Consider the following 24,677-nt stretch of genomic DNA (forward strand, 5'->3'; position numbering starts at 1 on the left):
TTTGTACAGGTGACCACAGGGCTGACTTCAGAGATGTCCGTACAGTTCTCTTTTGTCAGAAGGCACTCCAGAGAGGCAAAGCATTACCACCAGAAACCTGGTGCCAGGAGAGAGGGTAGATACCAGCATATGGCTCCATCAGAAGAGGAACATTATCAGTACATGGCATTGCCCAGTTGGTATTCTTTCCATATTCCTGGTTTCCTACCTGTATCCAGTATTGTTCCTGCCAACTACAAGGTGCTTTGGTTGTCTGTCACACATGTAAATGTTAAAGTCATTTTCTGGCACCAGATCCACATCATGGAAAATGAAGCAGTCCCAGTTTGCTTCTTTTAGGGCCTCTAGGTATCCTACATTCAGCAGTTTAGCTCGATTAAATTTGGTGCTGCCAGCCTGTGGAAGAGAATGGAAAAAACCTCTGAAGAAGGTGTCAAACCTTTTGAACCAGAACTGCTCCGGGGCGTTTCTCCTGATCACGTAGTTTGCAACCACGTTCATGCGTCACAGCCTTTACAGACATTGGGTACAGCATCAGAGTGGCCAACGATGCAAAGGGTTTCTTCAGTTTCTACTTGTCATGAACAAACACAGCCAAGGCCAGGAGAGCCTACGGTTATCTGGGCACCAGAAGTATGCATGCTGCAATTTCACTACTATTGCTGCTCCTGTCCTGGAGTTCCCATCAGGCTACATAACAAATGAGGCATCAGCAAACAGTTTAGAAACTGGTGCTCCATACAACTGTGTCAGTAAGGCTTATGGAAGTTTTTTAAAACAAAAGCCAAAAACAAACAAACAAAAAACCAGCAAAAAACCACTATTCCCATACTGATGAGTTTATAGATGTCAGAGCACCTGCCACAGATGATTTATGCTTGTCCACTCAATTTAAAGGACAGCAATGCTTAAAGAGTTCACTGTGTTTCCTCAGGTCACACAGTAGGTGGCAGAGTGGGAAATAAAAAGCAGGTCTCTTCATTATTAACTCCTATCTATAACCTAATTATTATGCTGCACAGGGACTCCCCCTACCACAGAGCTTCACTTGACTTTTACTAGTCTTCATTGTTTGCTTTTGCTATAAGTTAGTGTGTCTTTGCTTTTCAAAAATATCCTTTTTCACCTTTGAGATATACATATATACACACACACCTGGCAGTTTTGTAAGCTTACCGTGTCACCATTCACTCTGGAGCATGTGTCACACTTCACTAAGGTGTGCTTATCTTGCTAGGTATTTTTTACTGGGCTGTACACATGTGCCAGCCTGTAGAAGGCTTTCTGCTCCTTGAGGACAAACAAGGTGGTGAGTTGCCTCAAGTTCCCACTTGGGAGTCAGAGGGCCAAGCTCTGCGCTCCCAGAAACTGTCAGGACAGACATTTTCCAGAGCTAGGAACCTGATGTACTTGAAAGAATAAAAAAGCAATTTTCAAGAGAAAGGGGTCATTTGCTAGAAGGTGCCTGGACTGAAAGAGGCTCCATGGAAAATGAGAAAGAAGCTGGCCTTCCCAGACTGAGGGAAGGTTAGGCGTAGGGAAAAGCAGTTGTATACAAAGCATGTTTTATTATTCTAAAAAGTAACGCTTTGCTCTGAAGCAGCAATTTGTTCACCATCACTAACAGCCATCTGCTCCTGCACAAAGAAGATTCATGGGATTTATGGCTCCATACCTGCAGTTAGGGAAATACAGCCCAGTGCCCGCTCTGAAAAAATTGAGAGGGATAATCAGTTGCTTCCATTCTCAGTCAGAGAAGGACTTTTCCAAGAAAAACTTAGATACAATTCACCCAAAATCTATGATGTCAAATTTCTGAGTGGTTTTTTTTTTTTGTGGTGGCAGTTTGTTGTGGTGGTGTTTTGTTTTTTTTAAAGTGTCCTGTATATGAAGATATCTGTCAGATAATCTTCTCCTGATGATGAAAACATAGGTTATTGAGTGAACAGAACAATTCAGGTGACTGGTAAAGAACATGCGAAGAACTTCAGTTGTATTGGGTATCAAACCCAGCCTAGTTCAGCAGCAGCATCTACCATCTGCTGCAGTTGTCTCCCCCTATCAGTACAGTCAGCCACCACAGCCCACCTCCTGCACGAAAGTAGGCAAACAACAGCTAAATTGCTTTCCAGGAAGGGCAGTTTTCAATGTTAGACCATATACTGAACAAATAGCAAAGTTTACTCTCATCTTTTATTGAGGAGAGAATTGTCGTCCTCTGTTTCTATGGAAGAACACCACTGACCACAAGACAAACTTATGTTGGGAAAGAAATTATTCACCCTTTAGGGATTACAAACTCACTTTTTTCAGCACTGCACTCATGTAAGCACACATTTGTGCAGAGAAACACGATTTTCAAGATGTTACGAGCAGACCATAAAGAAGAGATCTGGAGTATGCCCTTCAATGGCTCGCAGAGAAAAAAAAATAAAAGGCCCACTTCCTAACCTTCCTCCAAAGTAAACTCTATATTTTAATAGTTAAATCCTGGTTTTAACTATTTCTTTCCTCAAAAGATACTTAAAACAAGTAACAACATCACAAATGCAGAGTGAAGATGGATTTGCCATTGAAGAGTTTTGGTAGACCCACTTTCAGTCTTTGGGTATGCCTATCTACATGGAAAGGCTAAGCAAAAGCTTCCAATCTTCCAAGTAAAAACTCTGATAGAACAAGTCCCGTCTCAACATTGCTGCTCCCATCAAACAAAACTTTCATCCTTCTGCATTACTTTTTGCTAACATGACAACAGCCGTTCTCCACCTCACGTTTCAATAAATAAAGAGCGTATGCCCATTCTCCCAGTGATTTATTGCTAACCACCGCTTCCTAGCTGAAGTGAGCCATTATACATATGGTTACAGTACATACCAATGCAGAAAAAAAGCCTCAGTTTTTCCACTCTACGGGCCACATGATGACTCTAAACAACGAAAGAACAGTCTATTCCAACTGAAAGTATATATCCTGCCATGACTTTTGTTGCTATTCTGCTGTGCCACTAAGGAAAAGTGTAAGCTGTCAGCTAGAATGCACTGCCTCATACTGGTTAATTGACTCTGGCCTCTTTAAACAGAAGGGAAGAGAAACTATTATTAATTTATCACCTTTTTCTCCTGCTGTCTGAAAAGTCTGTTTAGAGTTAAAGCAGAACACGTAAGTAAATGATAGTAAAAGAAAGCAAACACAATAAAAGATCAAGAAAGAGGCAAAAGAGAAATCTACACTGCTTTTAGCTCATGTGACTAGAACATAAGCACCTTAGATGAAAGACAACATAGCACAAGTCTGTATGTGCAAATTTTAGCCACTAACTCAGCAGAGCTAGAAAGAATGCAAATAAAGAAATTAATAAATTTTTCAGGAACCAAGTGCTCTGCCATGAGTACTTCTTCCCACGGCCATTGCTGAGCAAGTAAAGCACCTACAAGCAGTAGCTGTTGTGTTTAGTTTGAGACAGCAGAAGTAAGTACAACCACATGATACACACAGCTTACGAAGCACAACAGCCAGCAAGCAGATGGGAGAGAAGAGCTAGATACAAACTGAGGCCTTTGATCCAAACAACTCCAAATTTAAAGACAGAAAGCATGTCAGCCTAGTTACACATGTGTATACTGCAAGAAAAGCAAGTTGCATTAGTAATGCAAAAGATGCTAACTCAGAAATAGTAAGTTAACTAGACTGAGAAATGGATACCAGTTAAAGACACTGTTAATACTTCCCAGCTTTGCTAACAGCAGCTGAGATCCTGTAGTGCTACCAGCAATGGCTGCATGCACCGCTGCATCCCTCAAGAAGTACAAGTGTTCAAAGCAGCCTTGGAGGACTGATGCTAGACAGCAGAGGCAGCAGCATGCCTCTCCTCGGACTGCAGAGCACTGACATCCCCACCCAAACATGTCTCTGCACAGTTGCCTCACCTGGTGAATAACATAGATGCCATAGTCCAGCTGCTGCCTTTGTAGGAAAGGGTGGAGGTGCTCCAGGAGGTACAGCAGATGCTTCTCTCGATTGCGGTGTGGGATGAGGATGGCCACGTGCTGCAATGCTGAGCACTCCGTAGGGTGATACCGGCCCTTGACTACCTGAGGGTTCTCCTTTTGCACTTCTTCTAGCGTGAGAGTTGCTTTGAAGGTGAGTTTGCTGGCACCTCCTGTAGGAGAAGCACAAGAAGCTTTCCTGAGTCATTTCTGGTTGTGGCTAGTCCAGTCACCTAATGAGGCACTCTGTAACCAGCATAAGAAACCCAGGTTCAAGCCCCAGCTGGTTTCCCTGCCTTTCCCAGAGAAAAGTACAGCTACAAGGATATTGTATGGGCAGTAGAAGGAGAGGGTATCGAGCGTTTAGTTGCTTAAACTGATTATAGAGTAGTGATGATAAAAAAAATACATTTAAAAAAAAAAAATCAAGAGAAGTGCCACCACACTGCAGGAGGATTGGCCAGAAACAGCTGCCAGGGCAAAGCAGAGGAGGGGGAAGTGGAAAGAGACAGGACTGTGGCCATGAGAAGTCATCTCGACTTAAAGCTTTAACAAAAGCATCACAGGCTTAAGGCTATAAATTTGTAAAGATAAAATGTACCAAGGCTTTCTGTAGCCAAATGAAATTTTCATCACTTCTCTTGCACTGAGCTATTGTTCCAGACCCTCCGGACTTGGCAAAACCATGAAAGAGAACAATGCAGGCAACTGTCATAGCTATGGCCACAGCGCATTTACTTAAAAAAAAAAATGTCTTGGGGGCAGGGGTGGGAGTGTGCAGCTAGACAGCAGCTTTTCGGACTACATCAGGGAAGAGGGAAGAATCCAGCTTCCCCAACAAATCCCTAATCAGGTTCACAAAAAGGAAGAGGAAGAAGACAATGACATGATACTGCAAAGCAGAAGCCTGGTGCTGCTACCAATACCAAGACCAAAAAAAAAGTGGACAATTAAAATGGCCAAACCAAGGAAAGAGTCACCTATTTGGACCTTCATCATAACTAGCGCTAAGCCCAACGCAGCTGTGCAGTCCTTCAACTGTCAAGATAGAGAGATGAAAGTACATCTAAAACTGAAAGGGCAAAAAATTAAGGAGAGGTGAAAAAACTTGTGGTTGAGATAAAGACAGTTTAATAAAAAAGCAAATGCTGCACATGCGAGCAAGGCAAAAAGAGAAATTCATTCATTACTTCCCACTGGCAGGCAGATGTCCAGCCACGTCCTGGGAAGCAGGGCTTCAGCACGTATAGCAGTTGTTGAGAAGACAAACACTGTAACCATGAACATCCCCCCCTTACTCCTTTCCCTGAGCTTTTATTGCTGGGCATGATAAATGGTATGGTCATATGGTCTGGAACACCCCTTTGGTCAGTTTGGGTCAGCTGTCCCAGCTGTGTCCACTCCCAGCCTCTTGCCTACCAGATTTTAGGGTACTGGGAATGAGAAAGACAAAGCCTCAACAGTGTGCAAACACTGTTCAGCAGTAGACAATTCACTGGTGTGTTACCAAAGCTGGTTTAGGCGCAAAGACAAAGCACAGCACCATACGGGCTGCTATCCCAGCCAGACCCAGCACAAGCACTCTGTGCCACAAGTCGCTTCCTCACCCAGAAGTGCTTACTGCAACTGGTTGCGTTATACTTGTTTCACAAGAAAAGTGTCTAACTGTAAAACGGCTAGGAAGAAAACCAAGTCAGCAGTACCAAAGCAGATGTAACTTGTTAGAAAAGAGAGGAAAGCACCATCACTTACGCAGGTACGGAGACAGAGCGGGGCAGTGACCCTGAAATGACTTCACCGTGGGAACTTTTGCAACTGATTCAATCTCCTCTTCCTTTTGACTGTCCTCCAGGCTAGTTACCTTTCCGAAATCCTCCACCATGCTCTTAGCTTTAGAAATTTCATGTCTGGAGTCCACAAAGTAACTGAATGTGGCCCATAGCACCATCAAACACAAAGTGACAAGCACCAACACTTTGAACTTATAGAAGAGGTGAAAGACATACAAGCTCAAGGCCATGGCGCGCTCTGATCCACAAACTGCTTCCTCTGCTCTGATGCTGAGGCAGGCCACTGTGCACCCAGTGGGGATGAAACCAAAGGTCCTGAGAAGAACGTCACAGTAAGGAGGAAAAGCTGGACGTAGGGAGGGCTGCCACACTTCCTGGGGTTTTGCAATTCATGGAGCTATGGTGCTGCTTGCTCTTCAAATGTCAGAAAATACAACTTAACCTGGACAAAAAAAAAAAAAAGGTGTTAGTTTCTACCACTCTCCACTCCTGTACCTTCACAGACTTCATGAAAATAGCTTATGACAAAACATGAAAGGAACAGCAAGTATGAACTACTGGCCAGAAACTAAGACACTGATCTTTGGTCCTAGCTCAGCCACAAAACAGCTGCATGATTTTAGGCAAATGACTTTCCTGCTTTGTTCTCCACTCCCAGTCTTTTTCTCTCTCTCTCTTTCCCCCCCTCCCCCAGACCAGAAAGTGCAACCGCTGCCCCATATTATGTCTGTGTACAGTGCCTGGCAATACACAGGCTTTACTACTACTATTCCCACCAAAATTAACAAAAGTTGCAAGGCAAGAGGTTCTGCTGGCTATGAGTAAAGTTAGCTCCCCCCCATCAAAATGAAAACCACATCAATCTCTGCAGAATTAAACTGTTTTCTTCTGAAGGAGAGTATTATTGATGCTGTGCTGCTCTGCACAACACAGTGTGAACCCCACAATACCTGACTGGCATCAGAAATCATTCCTCCGTATTTGCTGCCTGTCAGTACCACCTTGTGGATCTTTGCCCAGTATGCCCTCTCACATGCTGCTGCAGGAGGCAAATTTTCCTGTTTTTCCAAGGGGAAGGTTTGGTTTTTCAGTGTTAGGTCTGTGATGATCCAATCCTTTGTTCTGTTCCCTGCCTTCTTTCAAGAGCTCCACTTTCATACAGCCTTTCACTGCCATCATACTACAAAGTTACCATGCTAATACTTTTGACTGTTATTATCATCTCACAGCAGAGAAAGAACGAAACTTCAGTAACAGAGAGCTTTGATATGGAAAACACACAAGAAAATTGCCACCTGTGAGAAGAACAAGGACTGAGGCTAAGTGAAGCAAAGGCAGTGATTAAAGACAATGCACACGAAACAGGCTGGATCAAAGAGAAGAAACACAAGAACATGGAAAGTTATTTTATACCAGCTTTCAAAATATACGTGAGGCCCTGGAGAGATATCACAGGCAGAAGGAATACAGTAACTCCACATTCCCACTAGTTTAGCCCAGGTGTCTTCTGGAAAAGTTTGCTGATTCACAGGGATGTATGTGGGAGCCAGACCTAGGACTGACAACACGAACTACTCAATGTACTGCCGGAGCTTCTCGAGGTTCATTGGGAATGACAAGCTGCTGTCCCTCCTGGCAAGCACTACACAGAGTGGCTAACCTGCTCTCTCCATCCACATGCAATGCACAGTGCTGCTCTAAGGAAGCGACAGAAGAGTTTTCAGTGCCCTTACCACTAACAGTGAAGATTCTCCACATCCACTTTAACCTCAAACAGAGAAGAGAACAAAACCAAAACAAACAAAAAAAGAGATGCTACAGCAGAGAAGAGAATTTTACTTACAAGGAAAGGGGGCAGAGGGGACAGGGGGGACAAAAAGAGGGAAGGGGGGGAAAAAAAAAAAGAGGGGAGAGGTTCTCGAGAAGGAAAAAAAAAAATTATTATGCAGCCATACTAATAACATCAGTTTTTTGAGGGGTTTTGCTGGGATTTTTTTCCCCATCTGGTCTTCAAGAACACAAGGCCAGAATCACCAAAACAAACAAGAAGGGAAGCCTGAGTTCCTCTTAGTCCTCCCCTCCTTGTCTCCCAACCCTCAAGACCACATTTTCCAATGAATTCTTTCTGTTCTTAGATAAATTACACTGGAGAACACATGGGCATCTGCCTCATTGTTTTAAAAGACACAGAAAAGTTAGCTTAGTGCTCTCATTTACATCCTTTCCCCAGATTTTCCACATGTGAAATCATCAGAATAGTCTGTAAGGTATTGACAGCATGGGTCTCTACTACTCTCCACAGGAAACCTGAGAATGAACAGAACTAGTTTTTCTTCTGTTGATACCCATCAGCTCTCTTGTCAGAGCAGGAAAGAAAACACCAGCAACAGAGCAACACCTAACATCCAACTGACCTACAAAATAAGGAATCTACACAGTTCAGGACAGCTATATACATCTAAAAAACAAACAAACAAAAAAACGAGTATCAGCAAATCTAAGTTGCATGCTGACAGCACACACTACTTTCTACTGTTAGCTTGTAATAAAAAACTGGAAAGCAATTCTGAGGGGCAGTTGGTAACACATTTCACAGATACAGTAAGCTTGACTACTTGTTTCTGAAGGTAATTCATTTTATAATACTAAGAGGAGTAAAACAGTATCCAGCTTCTGCACTATCCAACAGAACAAACACAGACTTCAGATCCAAATGCAAACAAGTCTCAGCCTCAGTTATAAAAATCTTTACACTCACTTAGCACACCTCCTTGGAGTATCTACATACATACTGGGGTAAAACCATACCTCCATCGCTTCTCTCTCCTATACAGCCAACACTGACAACAGAAAAGAGAACTAGAAACTTTTTCTCCTTCTGCACCACGAGAGCTGTTCAACAAATTCTTACTACAGAATTAGCTGGCAGAGGTCTCGCATACCTGTAGAAGAGCACTGCTCTCACTGCTGACAGCTACCCCAACAAGCCATGTTTCTGCAAACACTCAATACTCCTTTCACCACAACCCTGGGACAAGCAACATTCAGCCTCAGTATCATGCTATGTACCACCACCGCTCTGGCAGGCACAATACAGTCTTGTATTAAAAATACACATACGAAATAGCAATGTCTCAGAACCACCACACACCCCCCAGAGGAAGCCCACCCCAAGTATTTTGGGGCATGCTTTTTGACAATCTGCTACAGATGCCAGATGATGCTAACCCTGAGCAGCATGCATGTGAGCCCATCTGCACCAGCTCACCCAGCAGCCTAATTCTCTTTCTGGTACCTGTCACACAACCTTTGTTACTTACAGCACAGGGTAGACATGCTGACTGAGCGCTGGGGAGGGTACCACCGCCACTCTAAAACCAATTCTCAAGTCTCCGATCTTTCTGCAGCGCTCAGCAACTTTATCCTGAGTATTACAAACAAACCTGGACCAGAACGCAACCAGATGGAGAGATTAATGGTGATTAATACAGTCACATAGCTATCCCAAAGCTTGGAGATCAATGCAAGAACAGCAAGGATTTGTCCCCCTTACTATTTTCCCCCTCAAAAGGGCACACAAACCTTCTTTTGACCTGGTAGCCTTCCTACTGGTTCTGGGTTTTGTGAACAACTGTCCTAACACAGCCTTGGTGGTATTCAGAACAGAATTCATTAATCCAGAGAGATAAGGAAGATGGCAGCAATGGACAGGGATTCTCCAGCTTCTACCCTTCAAGGGGGAGATGCAACAGATCTGTTCTACAAAAGCTCCATCACATTTTAAAAAGCGTGGTGGTCCTGCGTATTTTAAAACCAGAGGCTGAAATGGACCCCTCACTCCACTCCTTTCCCTACTAAGACTGACTACAATCAATCATTAGTCTAGGGTCCTGCAAGATCAGAATCTCCATAAGCTCCAAATACTAGTTTGTTTTAACCACCTTTTTTTTTTTTTTTTTTAAGTATTCCTGCAGTTGCTGTCAGTAACCAATACTATTTATTCTGACAGTCTTTATTCTGCTTTTCCTCACAACAGCTGTAGGCTATAGCTGAAGTACTGACACAATATACAAAACACACTACTGGGAATGCAGGCAGATGGGGGCAAGGGGACTAAGATGTGAAAAAGCAACAGGAAAAGAGGGAAGAGGAAAATCTCAAGGAGAGAGAGAGAAAAAGCACAGGGGCATTCACTTTCCAGCAAACAGGACCCTCCAGCTTGCCCAGGAAAACAGATGAGAGTTATCACTGTTTTACAGTTAAGAAAAATTAATCAAAAAGTTTGAAGTGGGCTCAAGCAGAAAATGGATTAAACCCAGTTAAAAATCTCCCCATGTTTCTAGAGTCTCAATTCAGTCAGTCTCTGTAACAGGTATAGAGGAAAAGTCCCCTAACTAAACAGGAAAATAAAAGTAAGTAGAAGGAAATTAAATGGGAAAACTACATGAATGGAAGGGAAGACAAAAATGTTGAGATTTTCAATGAATATATTTTGTTTCAGCAATTAATTTTACTTCTTACATTTTGCTGAGTCTTGCTGGCAGACATGCCGTAATAATATAAAATTAGTAGCCATGGTGCCCTAAGAGGTGACAGTAGAAATATATTGATACACTTTGAGTTAAATAGTTCCAGTTTTTAGCTCAACTAATGAGCAGTAAACAGGATAACATTTGTTTTTGACTACTGCCAGCTGAAACATCAGTGAGTGCCTTTCAGCCCAGCATTACTTCCTAGTTTGCTGTCACTAGCTGTCATACCAGGGAAAGACTTGCAGGACAGAAGTGATTCTGAACCACAGCTTTGTTCAAATTTCAGATCGGTTGCTTAGGACTCCAATTCACAACTGCAGCAACTGAGGACATAATGGTCCAAAATGCTTTATGCTATTATCCCACCGTATATCATCACCAAAACAATAGGGATTCAAATAAAAGAAAATGTCCACCGCCCCCCACCAGTTTATACTCTGCAATACTTGCACACAGGAAATCAGTGATAAGCTATATGAATGATCTAAGAACAGTAAATACTGTGGACCCCATGGGTTATATCAACGTGTAATAATTAAATCGAAGACCTTGTAATTTGCTCATTGCAGGTTTCTATGGAATAATCTAAATTGCTGCCTTTCATAACTTCACAGTTACTGTGCAGTGTTCAGCAGGTGAAGCACTTCCCCTAAGGCGGGTAATCTCTCCACAATAAATCAAGGGTATCGTTGCACAAAGTGCATGCATGAGGAGGGAATTTCCTTCACCACCACCCAATCTAAATGTGTTCCAGATTAATCTGGGCTGAAAAGGACAACATAAAGTTAAGATACTGAATGACTATCAACAGGTGTTTGCTCAAAATCAATTTCTTAAATCCACAGCCTCCCACTTTATCAGAAGTGGACTGCATCCTTAAAGTTAAGACAGTTGCTTGCCTCTGATGCACAGACTAGTGCAAATGGGCTATCCCCATAAGAAATTATTTTTTTCCACAAATAAAATAAAAAAATAAAAATTAACTATCCATGGAAAAAGACATAATGAAATATCAGGAAGCAATCAGCATATTAGTCAGAAGAACAAGCTTCCAAAATAATTTTTTTTTTTAAATATCAGGAAGAACACACAGGTGTAAAATTGCTAATGTACAAGGATATTAAACTATGAACATAAACTCTGAACTTACTGCACTAACCTTGTTTCTACCCCCCTCCCCTACTATTCAGTTCGGTGATATCTCACACATACCAGTTTCCTTTGTCAGCTTTGCGAGATTCCTTTATAAGCAGATGTTACTAAAAGTTCACAGTACTGGCCTCTGACAAATATTCAGACCGTACTGCTGTCAGCATGAATTATTTCCCATGATAACTAAAACCACATCTCCACTGAGTTCTATGGCAGTGACAGAATATTGCTCTTGCTTAAAATACACTTGAGCACTTCAACAGAGCAGCATAAATACACATGCACAATCACAACAATTAGTCACTTTCAACTCATCACAACACACACCCAGAAGGGCATAATTCATGTTTCATAAACTTGCAGTTTGGTATTTTGATGTTTTCTATGCAGAATATAGTATGTATTTCAAAATTTGGAAAGCATCAAGATATCTTGGGTATCTTAAATGGAAAAACATACATGAATCAATTTGCCCATCAATTTACCTTACATTATTACTTCATAGGTTAAAAGGTATTCTTTTTTTTCCCTGAGACACAAGAATGGCATGTGCGCAGAAAGGCACGTCTGTATCTACTAACAAACGATGAAGATCTGTACCCTCATGAATGAGGGCGACTGAGAAACACAGTGAAGAGCTGGCACTTCTACGACTCCTGGCAAAGATGGAGAACTCGTGAATTTAAGAGGACAGTAACTGGAAATAAAAGGACGAGCAAGAGGTTAAGCCTCAATAAAACTTGTCTGTCAGAGAAACATAAGGAAAGCTTGATCATTGCCCCTCTGGAGAGTCTACACTTGGAGAAGTAGTATAAAAGCCAGCATTGTAATACATCCATAAAATCATTATTAATGGAATAGTCTTAATAAAATACCGACTAGAATAGCCATGCAGAACCTACTCCAACCTTAATAAAACCAAACAGCCATTCTGCAATTCAAAGGAAATAACAGAGCAGATGCTTTGCACTTTGTAACTTCCAATTAGATAAAATTAAACCCTTACCAATTAAGCACAGGTTGAGGACAGGCAAATCACAACCACAGAATGGTTGAGGTTAGAAGGGACCTCTAGAGCTCATCTAGTCCAATCCCCCTGCTCAAGCAGGGCCACCTACAGCCAGTTGCCCATGACCGTGTCCAGATGGCTTTTGGATATCTCCAAAGATGGAGACTCCACAGCCTCCCTGGGCAACCTGTGCCAGGGCTCAGTGATCCTCACAGTAAGAAAAGTGTTTCCTGATGTTCAGATAGAACCTCCTGTGTTTCAGTTGTGCCCATTGCTTCTGGTCCTGGCACTGGGCACCACTAAGAAGAGCCTGGCTCCATCCTCTTTACACCCTCCCTTCAGGTATTTATACACATTGAGAAGTTTTTCCCTGAGCCTTCTCTGCTCCAGGCTGAACAGTCCCAGCTCTCTCAGCCCTTCCTCACAGGAGAGATGCTTCTGTCCCTTCATCATCTTCACAGCCTTTCATGGGCTCTCTTCAGTATGTCCACCTCTCTTGTACTGGGGAGCCCAGAAATGGACATAGGACTCCAGGTGTGGCCTCACCAGTGCTGAGGAGAAGGGAAGGATCACCTCCCTCAACCTGCTGGCAATACTTTGCCTATGTAGCCCAGGATACCATGTGCCACCTTTGCTGCAAGGGCACACTGCTGGCTCATGTTCAGCTTGATGCCACCACCCTTAGGTCCTTTTCTGCCAAGCTGCTCTCCAGCTGGGTGGTCCCCAGCATGTAACGGTAAGTAGGATTGTTCCTCCGACTCTCTGGCCTATCTGCCACTCTTCACAACATGGTCCAGTCTGCAAATGTACTGAGGGCACACTCTGCCCCATCATCCAGATCATTAATGATGATGTTAAACAGGACCGGACCCAGTATTGACCCCTGGGGTACAGCACTAGTTACCAGCCTCCAACTAGAATTCATGCTGCTGATAACCACCTTTCCGGTCCTGGCTGTTCAGCCAGTTTTCAATCCACCTCACTGTCTGCTTATCCAGCCCATACATCAACAGCTTGTCTATGAGGATCTTACAGGAGAGAATGCCAATGGCTTTCCTGAAGTCCAGGTAGACAATATGCACTGCTCTCCCCTCATCTACCATGCCAGTCATTTCATTGTAGGAGTTTATCAAGTTGGTCAGCATGACCTCCCCTTGGCAAATCCACGCTGACTACTCCTGATGGTTTTGTTGTCCTTTATGTGCCTGGAAATGGCTTCCAGGATTAGCTGTTCCACCACCTTCCAAGGTATCAAGGTGAGGCTGACCGGCCTATAGTTCCCAAGGTTGTACTTCCTGCCCTTCCTAAAGGCAGTATGACATTTGCTTTCCTCCAGTCTTCAGGCACTTCTCCCAGTCACCATGATCGACCAAGATTATCAAGAGTGGAGTCGCAATAACATCAGCCAGCTCCCTCAGCACTCACGGGTGCATCCCATCATGGCCCACGGACCTATGTATGTCCAATTTGCTTAAGCATTCCCTGACCTCTTAAGTAATCCTCTTGCATCAAGGGTACAGCTTCCTTACTCCAGCCCTTTGCCCTGGTCTCTGGGACCTGGGATTCCTGAATCCCAGTCCTGCGAGTAAAGACTGAGGCAAAGAAGGCATTCAATAGCTCAGCCTTTCCCACATCCTGCATAAAAAAGTCCACCATCTCACTGAGCAATGGGCCCACATTTTCCCTCGTCTTCCTTTTGTTACCTATGTACTTACAGAAGCCCTTCTTGTCATCTTTGATATCCCTAAATCATGGCTGATATATTGGTTGGTGGGTGAAAAAAGACCACCCAGTCAGACATTAAAACATGCAAACAATAATTCAACCAAAAATTCAGTACTAAACAAATCTTGTTATAAACAATAATCTGCAAGACACTGGAAATGTGGTTCTTCCTTCTTCTGGACTTTGTAATTCAGGGTGACTAACCCTCAAATATGGGTGGTAAAATGTCTGTGGTGCAACTAAACTCTTCTCATAGCTCTCAAACCTGACTCTAGCTAGATCTGACCTTCATCAAAGGTAGCAAGAAACTTTCATTGGAATGTAAAGTGCAGCTCTTCTTGTGAAGTAAATTCTCAGTGAAGCATAACTAAACCTAGTTTAGAAAGTTATAGCTGACTAGAAGGGCACAGCACTTCAGGCCACAAGGTTAAAAACACCACGATACCCATTTCAAAATCCATGAAAAAAAATTAAACAGAAAAAAAACCAGTTATCCAAATATGACATCAGCCAGAATTCCAAAACCAATGAAAAATGAGAAAGGTCTCCATCTATATGTAGACAAACTCATATCTAGACAAGACACTTCAAACACACTTCTAAACATATCCATGATCATATTGAGGCACATAAATACTGCATGATCTCCGCTCCCCAACATCATATCTGTACCAATAACTGCCCCTGCGCTTTGCAGCTTGTCTGCCAGCTCAAGTTCTGTAGCCTGCTAAGTTTTTTGAAACACATGCCAAATCCTCTTTGCTTGCTCCAAGGTTCCTAGCACTGTTCAGAACAGGCTACCTGTAGGAACCAATGAGAAACGCAGTGCTGTATGACTCCTCCATGAACAGGGGTGTTCAGTTCTGATTCTTGAGCCTGCTGGCACGAACACAAAGCCCTAACTTGCCCCTCTCCATCCAGGAAGGCCAAAATAGTAAGCGAGGTTCTAGCACGGACAAGACTTCTTCCAAAGCAAACTAGGAAGATCAGAACCCCATCCATTTTCATTCAAGGTTGTCCCCAACAGAAATACACGTGTGTTGGAGTCTGACAAGCTGTGCAAGCACAGAGCAAGGGAGCAACGGAGGTGCAAGCTGGTTCCCCATGTAAGGGCTGCAAGGTCAATCTACCCATTTGCCTAGCAGCCTGATTGAAGCCACTAGCATTACCAAGCTCAGAGATACCCAGAAATTCTAGACTAAAGGCCATTCTTTTTCATCTAAGCAAAACTTCCAGGTAGACAAAGACAATATCAGCAGGAAGACTGATTACTGGTAGCCCTTATCTAGATATTAGTGAAGGAAAGTAATCTTATAAACAGAATTTAATATGTAATTGGAGTTGATAAACACTCATTATTTTCCAAACACTTATTTTTCCCTGGTATGTTTTTAGATAAAAATTGTCATTATGATGACTATGCTAAAGCCTAGATTCACATGATTACTTATCAAAACAAGTTAACATTTAACAGTATAACTAACCAGTGAGAACACGCTGCCTAAATTTTATTTTTCATGTGTTTGTATTTAAAACAATTCACCCTATACGGAACATCTGCAGGACAGCTCCAGAGAGATACTTTAATTTGATGCATGGAAAATTAATTTTTGATTTACACAAACTAACTTTCTGACTCTACCTGTTTCACAGTGCCCAGTAAGGACAAGTTTCTTATCATGCAGGATTTTCCAGAAGCCTCTGCAACCTCCTCAAGCTCACGCACAAATTCCACAGACAGCAGAACAGGTTCAGCAGTGAAAACAACTTTCAACAACTTTAAAAACCCTTATAAGTTCAAGCAGGAAATGAAGCATGAAAAGAGTTCCTGGGGACTGCATTTATGAGCTCTGTACTATGCAGACTACTATTTAGTATTTTATCTAGGCCAAAACCAAAAGCAGCAATAGGTTAGCTCTGGGAATATCTGAAGAAGTATAGCAATCTTCATTAAGCCTTCCAAGAAAGAATTAGATTCTTTACAACTGACAAGGTAGAAAGACCACTGTACAGCATCAGCTTTTCTACGCAAGACCTTCAAGTCCTCAAGTTTTACAAGAGTCTAAAGCTGCTCCTTTCACAGGCATTTCCTTCTTTTCAGCAGATTAGTTTTTCAGTAGGGCATTAAGCTAATAGTTTTTAACACCTCTTTTATACAACACTTATAATCCTATTACCTCTTCCTATTAAAAAACCCACCAACTGCACTGCGAAATGGTGAAGTCATGGGCTATTTAAAAAAAAAACCAAACAAAACAACAAACAAAAGAAACCCAACCCTCAAACACCCTTTCCACTTCTCAGGATTTCAAGCCAAATGAAGCAAGCGCATTAAACCACTCACTGCTGCTGCCACATCCCTCCTTCCTGTAGAGCAGTCACTCCAAAAAGCATGGAGAGTGCTACGCAAGCAGCAGGCACTTTTCATCCAGGAAACCCCACACCATAAAGAGACCTCTGTTACCTCTCACATGCTGCAGGAAAGAGTCAGCTCAAAACTCGCAGGATGACGGGAAAAAAAAAGAAAAGAGCCAACACATCCCGCTTTTCCCCAGCCCTAAGAGGCTCCCCAGTGCCATCCCACACGCCACTCCCTCGGCTCATGTCCCAGCCCGGGATGGCTGACAGCCTCTCTCCTTTCCTCCTAGCACAGCAGAACCAGGCATATCTTGACAGTGCACTGTGCCAGAAGCAATACTGCATACAAATAATTACTGTAACGAACCATCCGCTCAAGACTTTGCTCCTAAAAGCAAACCACAATTTCTAGTGCAGCCCTTTTGGTATCTGCTCCATTTGGAGATTTTTAACAATAGAGATGCCATTCTTCTTACGTAGATCAAGCTGCCCACCCTCTTGTCCATACCTGTGGAGAAGCCCAAGCACTCCCACTGTACTCCTCTCTGTTGTCACCCAGACATACCTGCCAATGACAGCGACGTGTACTTTTGCACGGGTGTTTCAACCAGCCTGGCTCACCGACCAGTCTTTTCACAAAAGGTAACTTACCTATTACAAGGCTGTCCCTCACTGGTGCTTTTTCCACCACTCTGCCTCATAACACTCCTCTAGCAACCTCACAGAATCAGCAGGATGGAACCAATGGAGGGTGTCTCTTTGCCATCTTGCCTATCTGGGGCTCTCCCAGGCTACCAGGGCAGCAGCTCCGCAATGTTAGCTGTCCTTACTGAGCTCTGGTCCGGTACACAGCTGCCTGGAAAAGTTTTGCTGCCAGCCTACCTAAGCCTCCTCCCTAGCTGCTATATATTAAGCTAACAAACACACTTCCTTCAGTAGAGTTGCATCTACATTAGAGTAATTTATGAGCACACCTATGCCAGGTAAGGGTGGGATTTTCTCATGCTTCCAGTCAACATTACTGATAATGACAAAACACCATAAAAAGGACGAGGCCTGAGTACACACAGGCTACATGGCTAAGATGGATTGTCTTAGAGGTGGGGAGAGAAAGGATAGGTACAGCCTCGTGACAAGTGTTAATCTCCTGTAACTCAAACCTGTTTGAACTCTTTGTGCAATACGTACATTCCAAGCAGGTAGGTGTTTCAAAGCTTCCCCAGTAAGCCTCCTCTATGCCACAAAGATCTTACTTATTATTAGGACTGCACAAGAGTTTTGGGGAAAAACTTCCCTGTTTCAGACACCTAGTAGCATAGAAAAAACCTTCAGGACTACCGTGTGTTTTAACCGGTCACCCACAAAGTCAGACCAGTCTGGATCTCGACCATCACTGTCTCACCTTCCTCTCCGCTCCAGTCCCCAAACTATACTTTCTCTGCACTGGCATCGACTCCCACGCAAACATGGGGTTAGCCAAATCAGGAGGCAAGCAGTATTTCTAGCAGCCTTCTGTGATCCTCTGCCTACCCCTCCCACTGAAGAATGTCAGAAGACCTGGTTCTGTGATTCTATGACTACCAGCAGAAAAACAGTAGCTCAGCTTTCAGTTGAACAGGAAGGGTTATTTTAGGAAGATAACAATATACATTTCCAGGCACTAACGGGTAGCATTCTATAAACTGCCTCAAACCAGACAATTTTAAAGAGGAAAGGTACGAGTTAAAAAGAAACAGACCAAGGTGCATTTGTGGGGCCTGATCAGAATAACAGCCACTGCCAGCTAAAACATTCCAGTTGTGTCGAGAATACAAACAGATGTGCTGGCTCCACACTTTGTCTTGCTATTTATTACTTGATAACTGCTTGATACTCAATGTAAAAGAACAAAAGTACTGGCAGCTCCAACTCCCTGAATTACAAACTAAAAAAAGATAAAGAATACATAACACACCAGGAAATAACCTAGATATTTAGCTTACATAACTTATTGTCTCCATGCGTGTGGGCATCACAGAAGAAGTGATTGCAACGGATGTAAATGAGGAAAGGCTTGGCAGGCAAATACAATAAATCCATTTCCTACAAAAGGAACATCATGGCAGAAAAGCACTGAAAGAGGACTCTCCATACAGCTTTAACTCAAACATGAAGGACAGAGAAGAAAATAGGAGCGTCTCAGTATCTCACCTATCCCTAACAGGGACGCCATTGTTCTTCCACCCAACATTACCCCAAACGAGGAGCGCTATTCCTGTGTTCCAACCTGCTCTGGTTTATGATCAAAGAGCTGAACAACTTGCTCCACAAGGAACACACTGGACAAAAGCAGCAGTCCCTGTGCACTGGTATGTGTGAAGCCTATTATCCTTTGAATGTGTCTCACTGATTTTCCAGCTGCCAGACACCCACCCAGCCACTCTCTCACTTCCCCCCTCCCCAATAGGGCAGGGGGAGACAAAAGGATGAAAAAGCTCATGGGTTGAGATAAAGACAGGGAGATCACTTACCAATTAGTGTCACAGGCAACACAGACTTGACTTGGGGAAAATGAATTTATTGCCAATTAAAAGTAGAGTAGGATAGCAAGACACAAAAACTACAACACTTCCCCTCCACGCTCTTCCCAGACTCAACTTCACTCCCTCATTCCCACCTCCTCTACTCTCCACCCCACAACAGTGCAGGGGGATGGGGAATGGGGGGTCAGTCCATAACAGCTCCTCTTTGCCACTCCTTCCTCCTCACATTTTTCCCCTGCTTCAGCATGGGTCCCTCCCACGGGGTACAGTCCTTCACAAACTGCTCCAGCATGGCTCCCTTCCACATAGATCCTGCCAGAAAATCTGCTCCTGCGTGGGCTCCTCTCCACAGGCTGCAGTCCCCGCCAGGAGCCTGCTCTGGCACAGGCTGTCCGTGGGCTGCAGCTTCCTCCAGGGCATGTCCACCTGCTGTGGCATGGGGTTCTCCATGGGCTGCAAAGTAGGCATCTGCTCCAGCATGGTCCTCGCCACAGGCTACAGGGTGGACATCTGCCCTGCACGAGGAGTGCCTCCTCCCCTCCTCCTTGGTGTTCACAGAGCTGTTTCTCACTTTTTTTTTTTGGTTTTTTTTTTCCTCTCTCTTCACCCCTCTCAGAGCTGCTGGGCAGCATTTTGCCCTTTCTTAAATACATTTCCCCCAAGGCACCACCAGCTTGGCTGGTGGGCTCAGCCTTGGCCAGCGGTGGCTCCATTTTGGGGCTAGCTGGAACTGGCTGTGTTCAGCAAGGGTGCAGACCCGGCCTCTTCTCACAGAGACCAGCCCTGCACCAACACCACTGCCAACACCTTGCCACCTACACCCAATACAGTATTTCATTAGCTGAAGTGAAATACCAACTTAAAAGTGGTTTAAAAGATCCAGTGCATTGCTTGATATGTAGGGCTTCTTAATAACTCCTACCTATTTACTCAGAATATACATCATTTTCTGACTAGTACACCCAGGTGACAGAGTCCTCTCCACCCTGTAACTCCAGCCACAGCACGCACACACCTGTGATCTATACCTCTGGGCTTCGTTGTCCTCTACTGATGTCCAGAATAGTAACTACTTACTTCTACTGCCTCAGATTAACCGACTGACACTTTTTGACTGTTAATCTAGACAGTCATTCTACATGGCATAAGTATCCTGCCATAGCTATGCTAATCTATCTTCAGGCAGACAAACTTGAGGCAACAATTTTACCAATCCAGAAGAAATTTCAGTTCACTTAATATAGGGCCCTCGAGGAATCATGGCTTTAGCATTACTCTTGTTGCAGTGCTTTACATCTATCTCAAATATTAGATAGTGGATATGCTTTTAACATATCCAGACAATCAGGTGAGCAAGGAGCAGACATTTTTATATAGTCACATTTCACTTCTAAAACAGAGGCCCAACTCTTGGCAAACACCCAGTGCCTAAAACATCACATTAAGATTTCTGAGATTACCAAAGGAAAAGCATGTGCTTTCTTTACTAAGCAAGTACAGAGCCTTTGCTGCAAATGACTCAACATCATTATCAAGCACAGGCCAATCGAGCAGGTGCTACTCCAATACTCCAGTACAGTTTTCAGTTTGCTAAGATGTAATGAACTCTTATTTTATGCTAGGAAATGCAATCTAACATCTCCAGGCCAAGACACACATTTATGAATGGCCTCTCTTGTTACACAGCTACAGCTGAGCCACTGACCTCACTGTAAAAGACACAGCACTGTCAGACTGAGTGCAGTCAAAGAGATGGAGCAAGGCATACAGCAAACAGTACTGGCACAGCCTGTAACTACCTAACCGCTTACCACGTAAGTTGTCTTTTAAAAAAAATACAGCACATTTTAAAAACATCTTCCCCCCAGGTCAGTGGAATATCCTGAAAAAGCACATGGTAAAACAGATTTCTGTGAACACAGGAATCTCATGTATAATGGAAAGCTAAGGTCATGATTCAACTCAGCAATACCCTATCTTTTTCTGGCAGCTGCTGCCTTGCTGGAGTGGATGCCAGATGTCAGAGAACTTGCCACTTTACAAAAAAACCCCAACCAAACAGGAAAAAAAAAAAATTCAACACATTTCTGGCCAAATTCCTCACTCACCTCTCTGCTGCACAAAAAAATAACATCTGAGAGAAATACTATATTAAAACAGCGCACATTCTTACTTTAGCTTTAAGTACTTCACAATGAATTTTTTTTAACCAAAGTGTCAACCACCAATAGCTAAAGCAATACAGGACAGAAGTTGAAGTAAGTGTATAGACCTGTGGCTACTTAACACATTTATATTTTTCAGTTTACAAGTGTCTACAAACAAAATTGTAAATAAATGAAAACTAATAAAGTTGTAAATGTATTATGAATGCATAACTAAGAACAGAATCCTATTATTTGTTTCTCATGGAGGTACTTCAGCATGAGAACTGCACCAAAGACATTCCAGCTGAAGCTTCCTTAGGCATGAAGAGATTTTACTTTTTTTTTTTTTTTCATTTTATTTTTACAGTCTTATCTCAGTAAGGATTACAAATTGTCAGTGCCTACTGCAAAGACAGCTATCAAGACACTGTGTAGGCGGCATGATTTTGTTAAGCTATTAAATGTACGGGACCTTTTCAATGTTAGAGCACAGTTTACATCTATGCAGATTTTCAACCAATCTGCAGATGGATTTTTATGCAGGAGGAAAGTTTCAAACACACAATTTAAGAGCTCTAACTCACATCCTTTGGAAGTGTTACGGCCTAGAACAGCGTTTGACAGAATTCAAAACTGTTCCAACAATTCTAGTTCAACCTAGCAACAAGCAATTTCAATCAAATGCTTGTGGAAGTAATTCTAAAAACATATCCTCTGAGAATCAGGATACTATTAAACCTTTTGGACAAGCAGCGCAGTAAAATTCCAGGCAGTGGGAGATAGCATATCACTCTTCCCCACACTCAGTTACTAATCTCTTTTCCCCATCTCACTGGATCTTGCTGGGGAGTCCAGAGAACTAAAGGTGAGATGTGATATGGACTCCTCCTCTCCTACTCCCTCAGCGTTAAAGAGCTCCTGTTCCTCTACAACCCTCCTCCTCTTCACTCAAGCAGCAGCCAGGCTTTAGCTCTTTCCAGGAACAAGAGAAGGTCAAGGGGGATTGATACTTCACTCAGAAGCAGAGTAGGGAAAAGTGGCTCCTTTCCAACCCTTCACTTCTCATTACTTGCAGGTGTTACCCCTCCCCATCTCACTGAACTAGCTGGAAGAGTTCAGAAGTCAGCTACAGGACTGAAGACTGAGGGGGACACAAGATTAGTGCTGCAGATGCCCCAGCAACATCGGATCCAAAAAATTCGCTATTATTTATAATTGCGTACATTTAGAATCATCATGGTATCAGTTTAAAAGGATTATCTGAATTATAATGCATGATAACTTTATCCCACAATTCACTGCCTGACAAATAAATATTACCCAGTTGTTGCTCCCAGCAGCAGCACTGCATATATGCTAAAAAAAAAAAATATTTAAGGACACCAAGATGACATAATCATAGCCATAAGACATGTTACTTGTAGGTATGCCAAAGCACTTCCAACAGAAGAAAGAAAAGCACAGAGACACAACACTTATAAAAACCCCTAGATATGTCAAAAACGATAAAGAAAAAAGCGATGGAAGCTCTCTCCCATTGTTTTACAGTATTTTCAAGGTCCCATTTATACACAGTGCAAAAAACACAGCCTCTGAAGCAAAAAAACAGCTAGCCCAGTTGCACACCTGCTGGGTGTCTTTTGGACTAAGTATTTGCCTAAACAAGTAGGTTTTTAACAGAACTCTTTCATCAAAGCAGGCAGTCATTCGACCAGGCTTCAGAATCCCCAGGCATACCACCTTCAAACTAGCAAAACACAAGTTCACCAAACTCATTCATGCAACTTAGATTTAGGATCATATAATAAAAAATAGAAATGAAGCACCCCTCAACTTCTCTTTTAAATGATATGTAGGAAAAAAATAGAAGAACATGGCAACTCAAACCAGAGCAAAAAAGAAAAACGCAAGCCTTCCTAAGCCGAAGTAACCAATTTCTTACTTCTAACTGAAAAGTATTTGTGAAAATGAAATACAGCTGTTACAAAAACAACAAGGAAATAAGTACACAAATCAAGAACAAGATCGATAACACTTAAAGCATTTATCAAGAAAACTCATTTACAGTATCTTGGATGAAAGGTGATATAATTCAGTGTTAAAGAAAGGTTCATGAAACATTATCGAAGTTGAATAGTGACAGAGACTAATACGAAACCCCAAAGCCGTGCTTTTCAGTATTCTACATTTAATCAGAGTATTTGTAATTAACAACAGAAGACTTACAGAGTCCTCACTGAGTTGCAAAGAAAAAAAAAAATCTTTAGAGAAAGAACATCTCAGATAACTACCAACCTTACTGATAAAAAGTGTAAATATTTAAAGAATGTGAGCAGATCCTAAAGTTTATTTCTTTGTTTGGTTTTTTGTTTGGGTTTTTTTTTTTTAATGTTAGCCATCTCAAAGACATCAAACTTTGACCTTCCTTTTCTCTAAAACCCTCTGTTGAAAACCGAGCTCTTCTAAACCAACTCCAATGTCCTTTGGCAACTTCCTTAGTAGCTAAGTGAAAGGGTGGAAAGAATGTTAAATCCACAAGAGATCTCCACTGTTAACTCTTTGAGACAAGCAGGTATTAGTAAGGTATTCCCCTTTTTGATTATTGCTACCATAGTGCTGTGAAAGTCTTAAGTCATATCAGAGCTATACTTTAAAAGCATTTGTATTATGACTCAGAAACCAAACCTTCTCAAACACTCTCACTAGTAGCCCCATTTCTGCTTCCCCTCAAGACCTGCAAACACATTTCCATCATCACCTGCAGCATTGTCATCAAATGAGGGCCCTCATGAACCTGTGCAAGTCCCCTCTCAAGCCCTCTGATCACTATTCTCATCCAAAATAACACCTAGAACAACGAGTGAAGAAGTTTATGTCTCATCAGTGAGAAAATTACAGTGAACAGAATCACTTGCCTGTGCTCCAGGTTTCTCCACGTGTGAAATGGAGAAAATAATACCAAGTACTGAATTTACTTTGCCACAAAACCGTTCAAAAGCTTTCGTTAAAGTGAAAACACCAGTGCGCTACATCTGGCCTCCTGACTTAGGATCTCTGAGCCCGATAGAGTAAGTACTTCCACCTGGTATGTAATTTCTAGATAGGGAACTGTTCCCACTTAGTAACCCTACAATGAAATTAAGTACCAGCAGGCTTATTTGCAGGATTGCATCCTCAGGTCCTGCCTTCGATGTTCACAAGGGATGACTGCAGAGGGATGCCCTGCGTACACAGTAGACTGCCTATGAAGCGATGAGCTGCAGAAATCGAGCCAAATTTTCCTCCACCTACCAGATGCTCAAAAGTACGAGGCACAATTAATCACACACACACACCCCTCCGCTCTTTCGCTAAAGGGTTTAAAACCGAAACACCATCCGGAAATTCGTTATCCCCACCACTCACTTCCACCTCCTCACCCCTCTCACCACAGTTTAACCCGGCCCCAACACCCCC

At 42.8% G+C, this 24,677-nt stretch overlaps 1 protein-coding gene across 6 annotated transcripts in view; it reads right to left on the bottom strand.

Moving 5' to 3' along the window:
- The window catches only part of B4GALT4 (beta-1,4-galactosyltransferase 4), a 34,318-nt gene that overhangs the window by 9,473 nt on the left and 168 nt on the right, over positions 1-24,677 (bottom strand). The window contains exons 2-5 of one of the 6 annotated variants that reach the window (XM_052793965.1): positions 24,368-24,508; positions 5,739-6,218; positions 3,927-4,159; positions 209-396 (exon numbers count right to left, since the gene is read on the bottom strand). In XM_052793965.1, the coding sequence (XP_052649925.1) occupies positions 209-396; positions 3,927-4,159; positions 5,739-6,006 (689 nt within the window). In that variant the 5' untranslated portion in view covers positions 6,007-6,218; positions 24,368-24,508. Of the gene's footprint in view, positions 1-208; positions 397-3,926; positions 4,160-5,738; positions 6,219-9,096; positions 9,220-16,538; positions 16,619-16,658; positions 16,722-24,367; positions 24,509-24,677 lie in introns of those variants that run through there. The other 5 variants (XM_052793966.1, XM_052793967.1, XM_052793970.1 and 2 more) reach the window with 5 other exon arrangements.

Source organism: Harpia harpyja, chromosome 8 (genome assembly GCF_026419915.1).
Source record: "Harpia harpyja isolate bHarHar1 chromosome 8, bHarHar1 primary haplotype, whole genome shotgun sequence".
NCBI lineage: Eukaryota > Metazoa > Chordata > Aves > Accipitriformes > Accipitridae > Harpia > Harpia harpyja.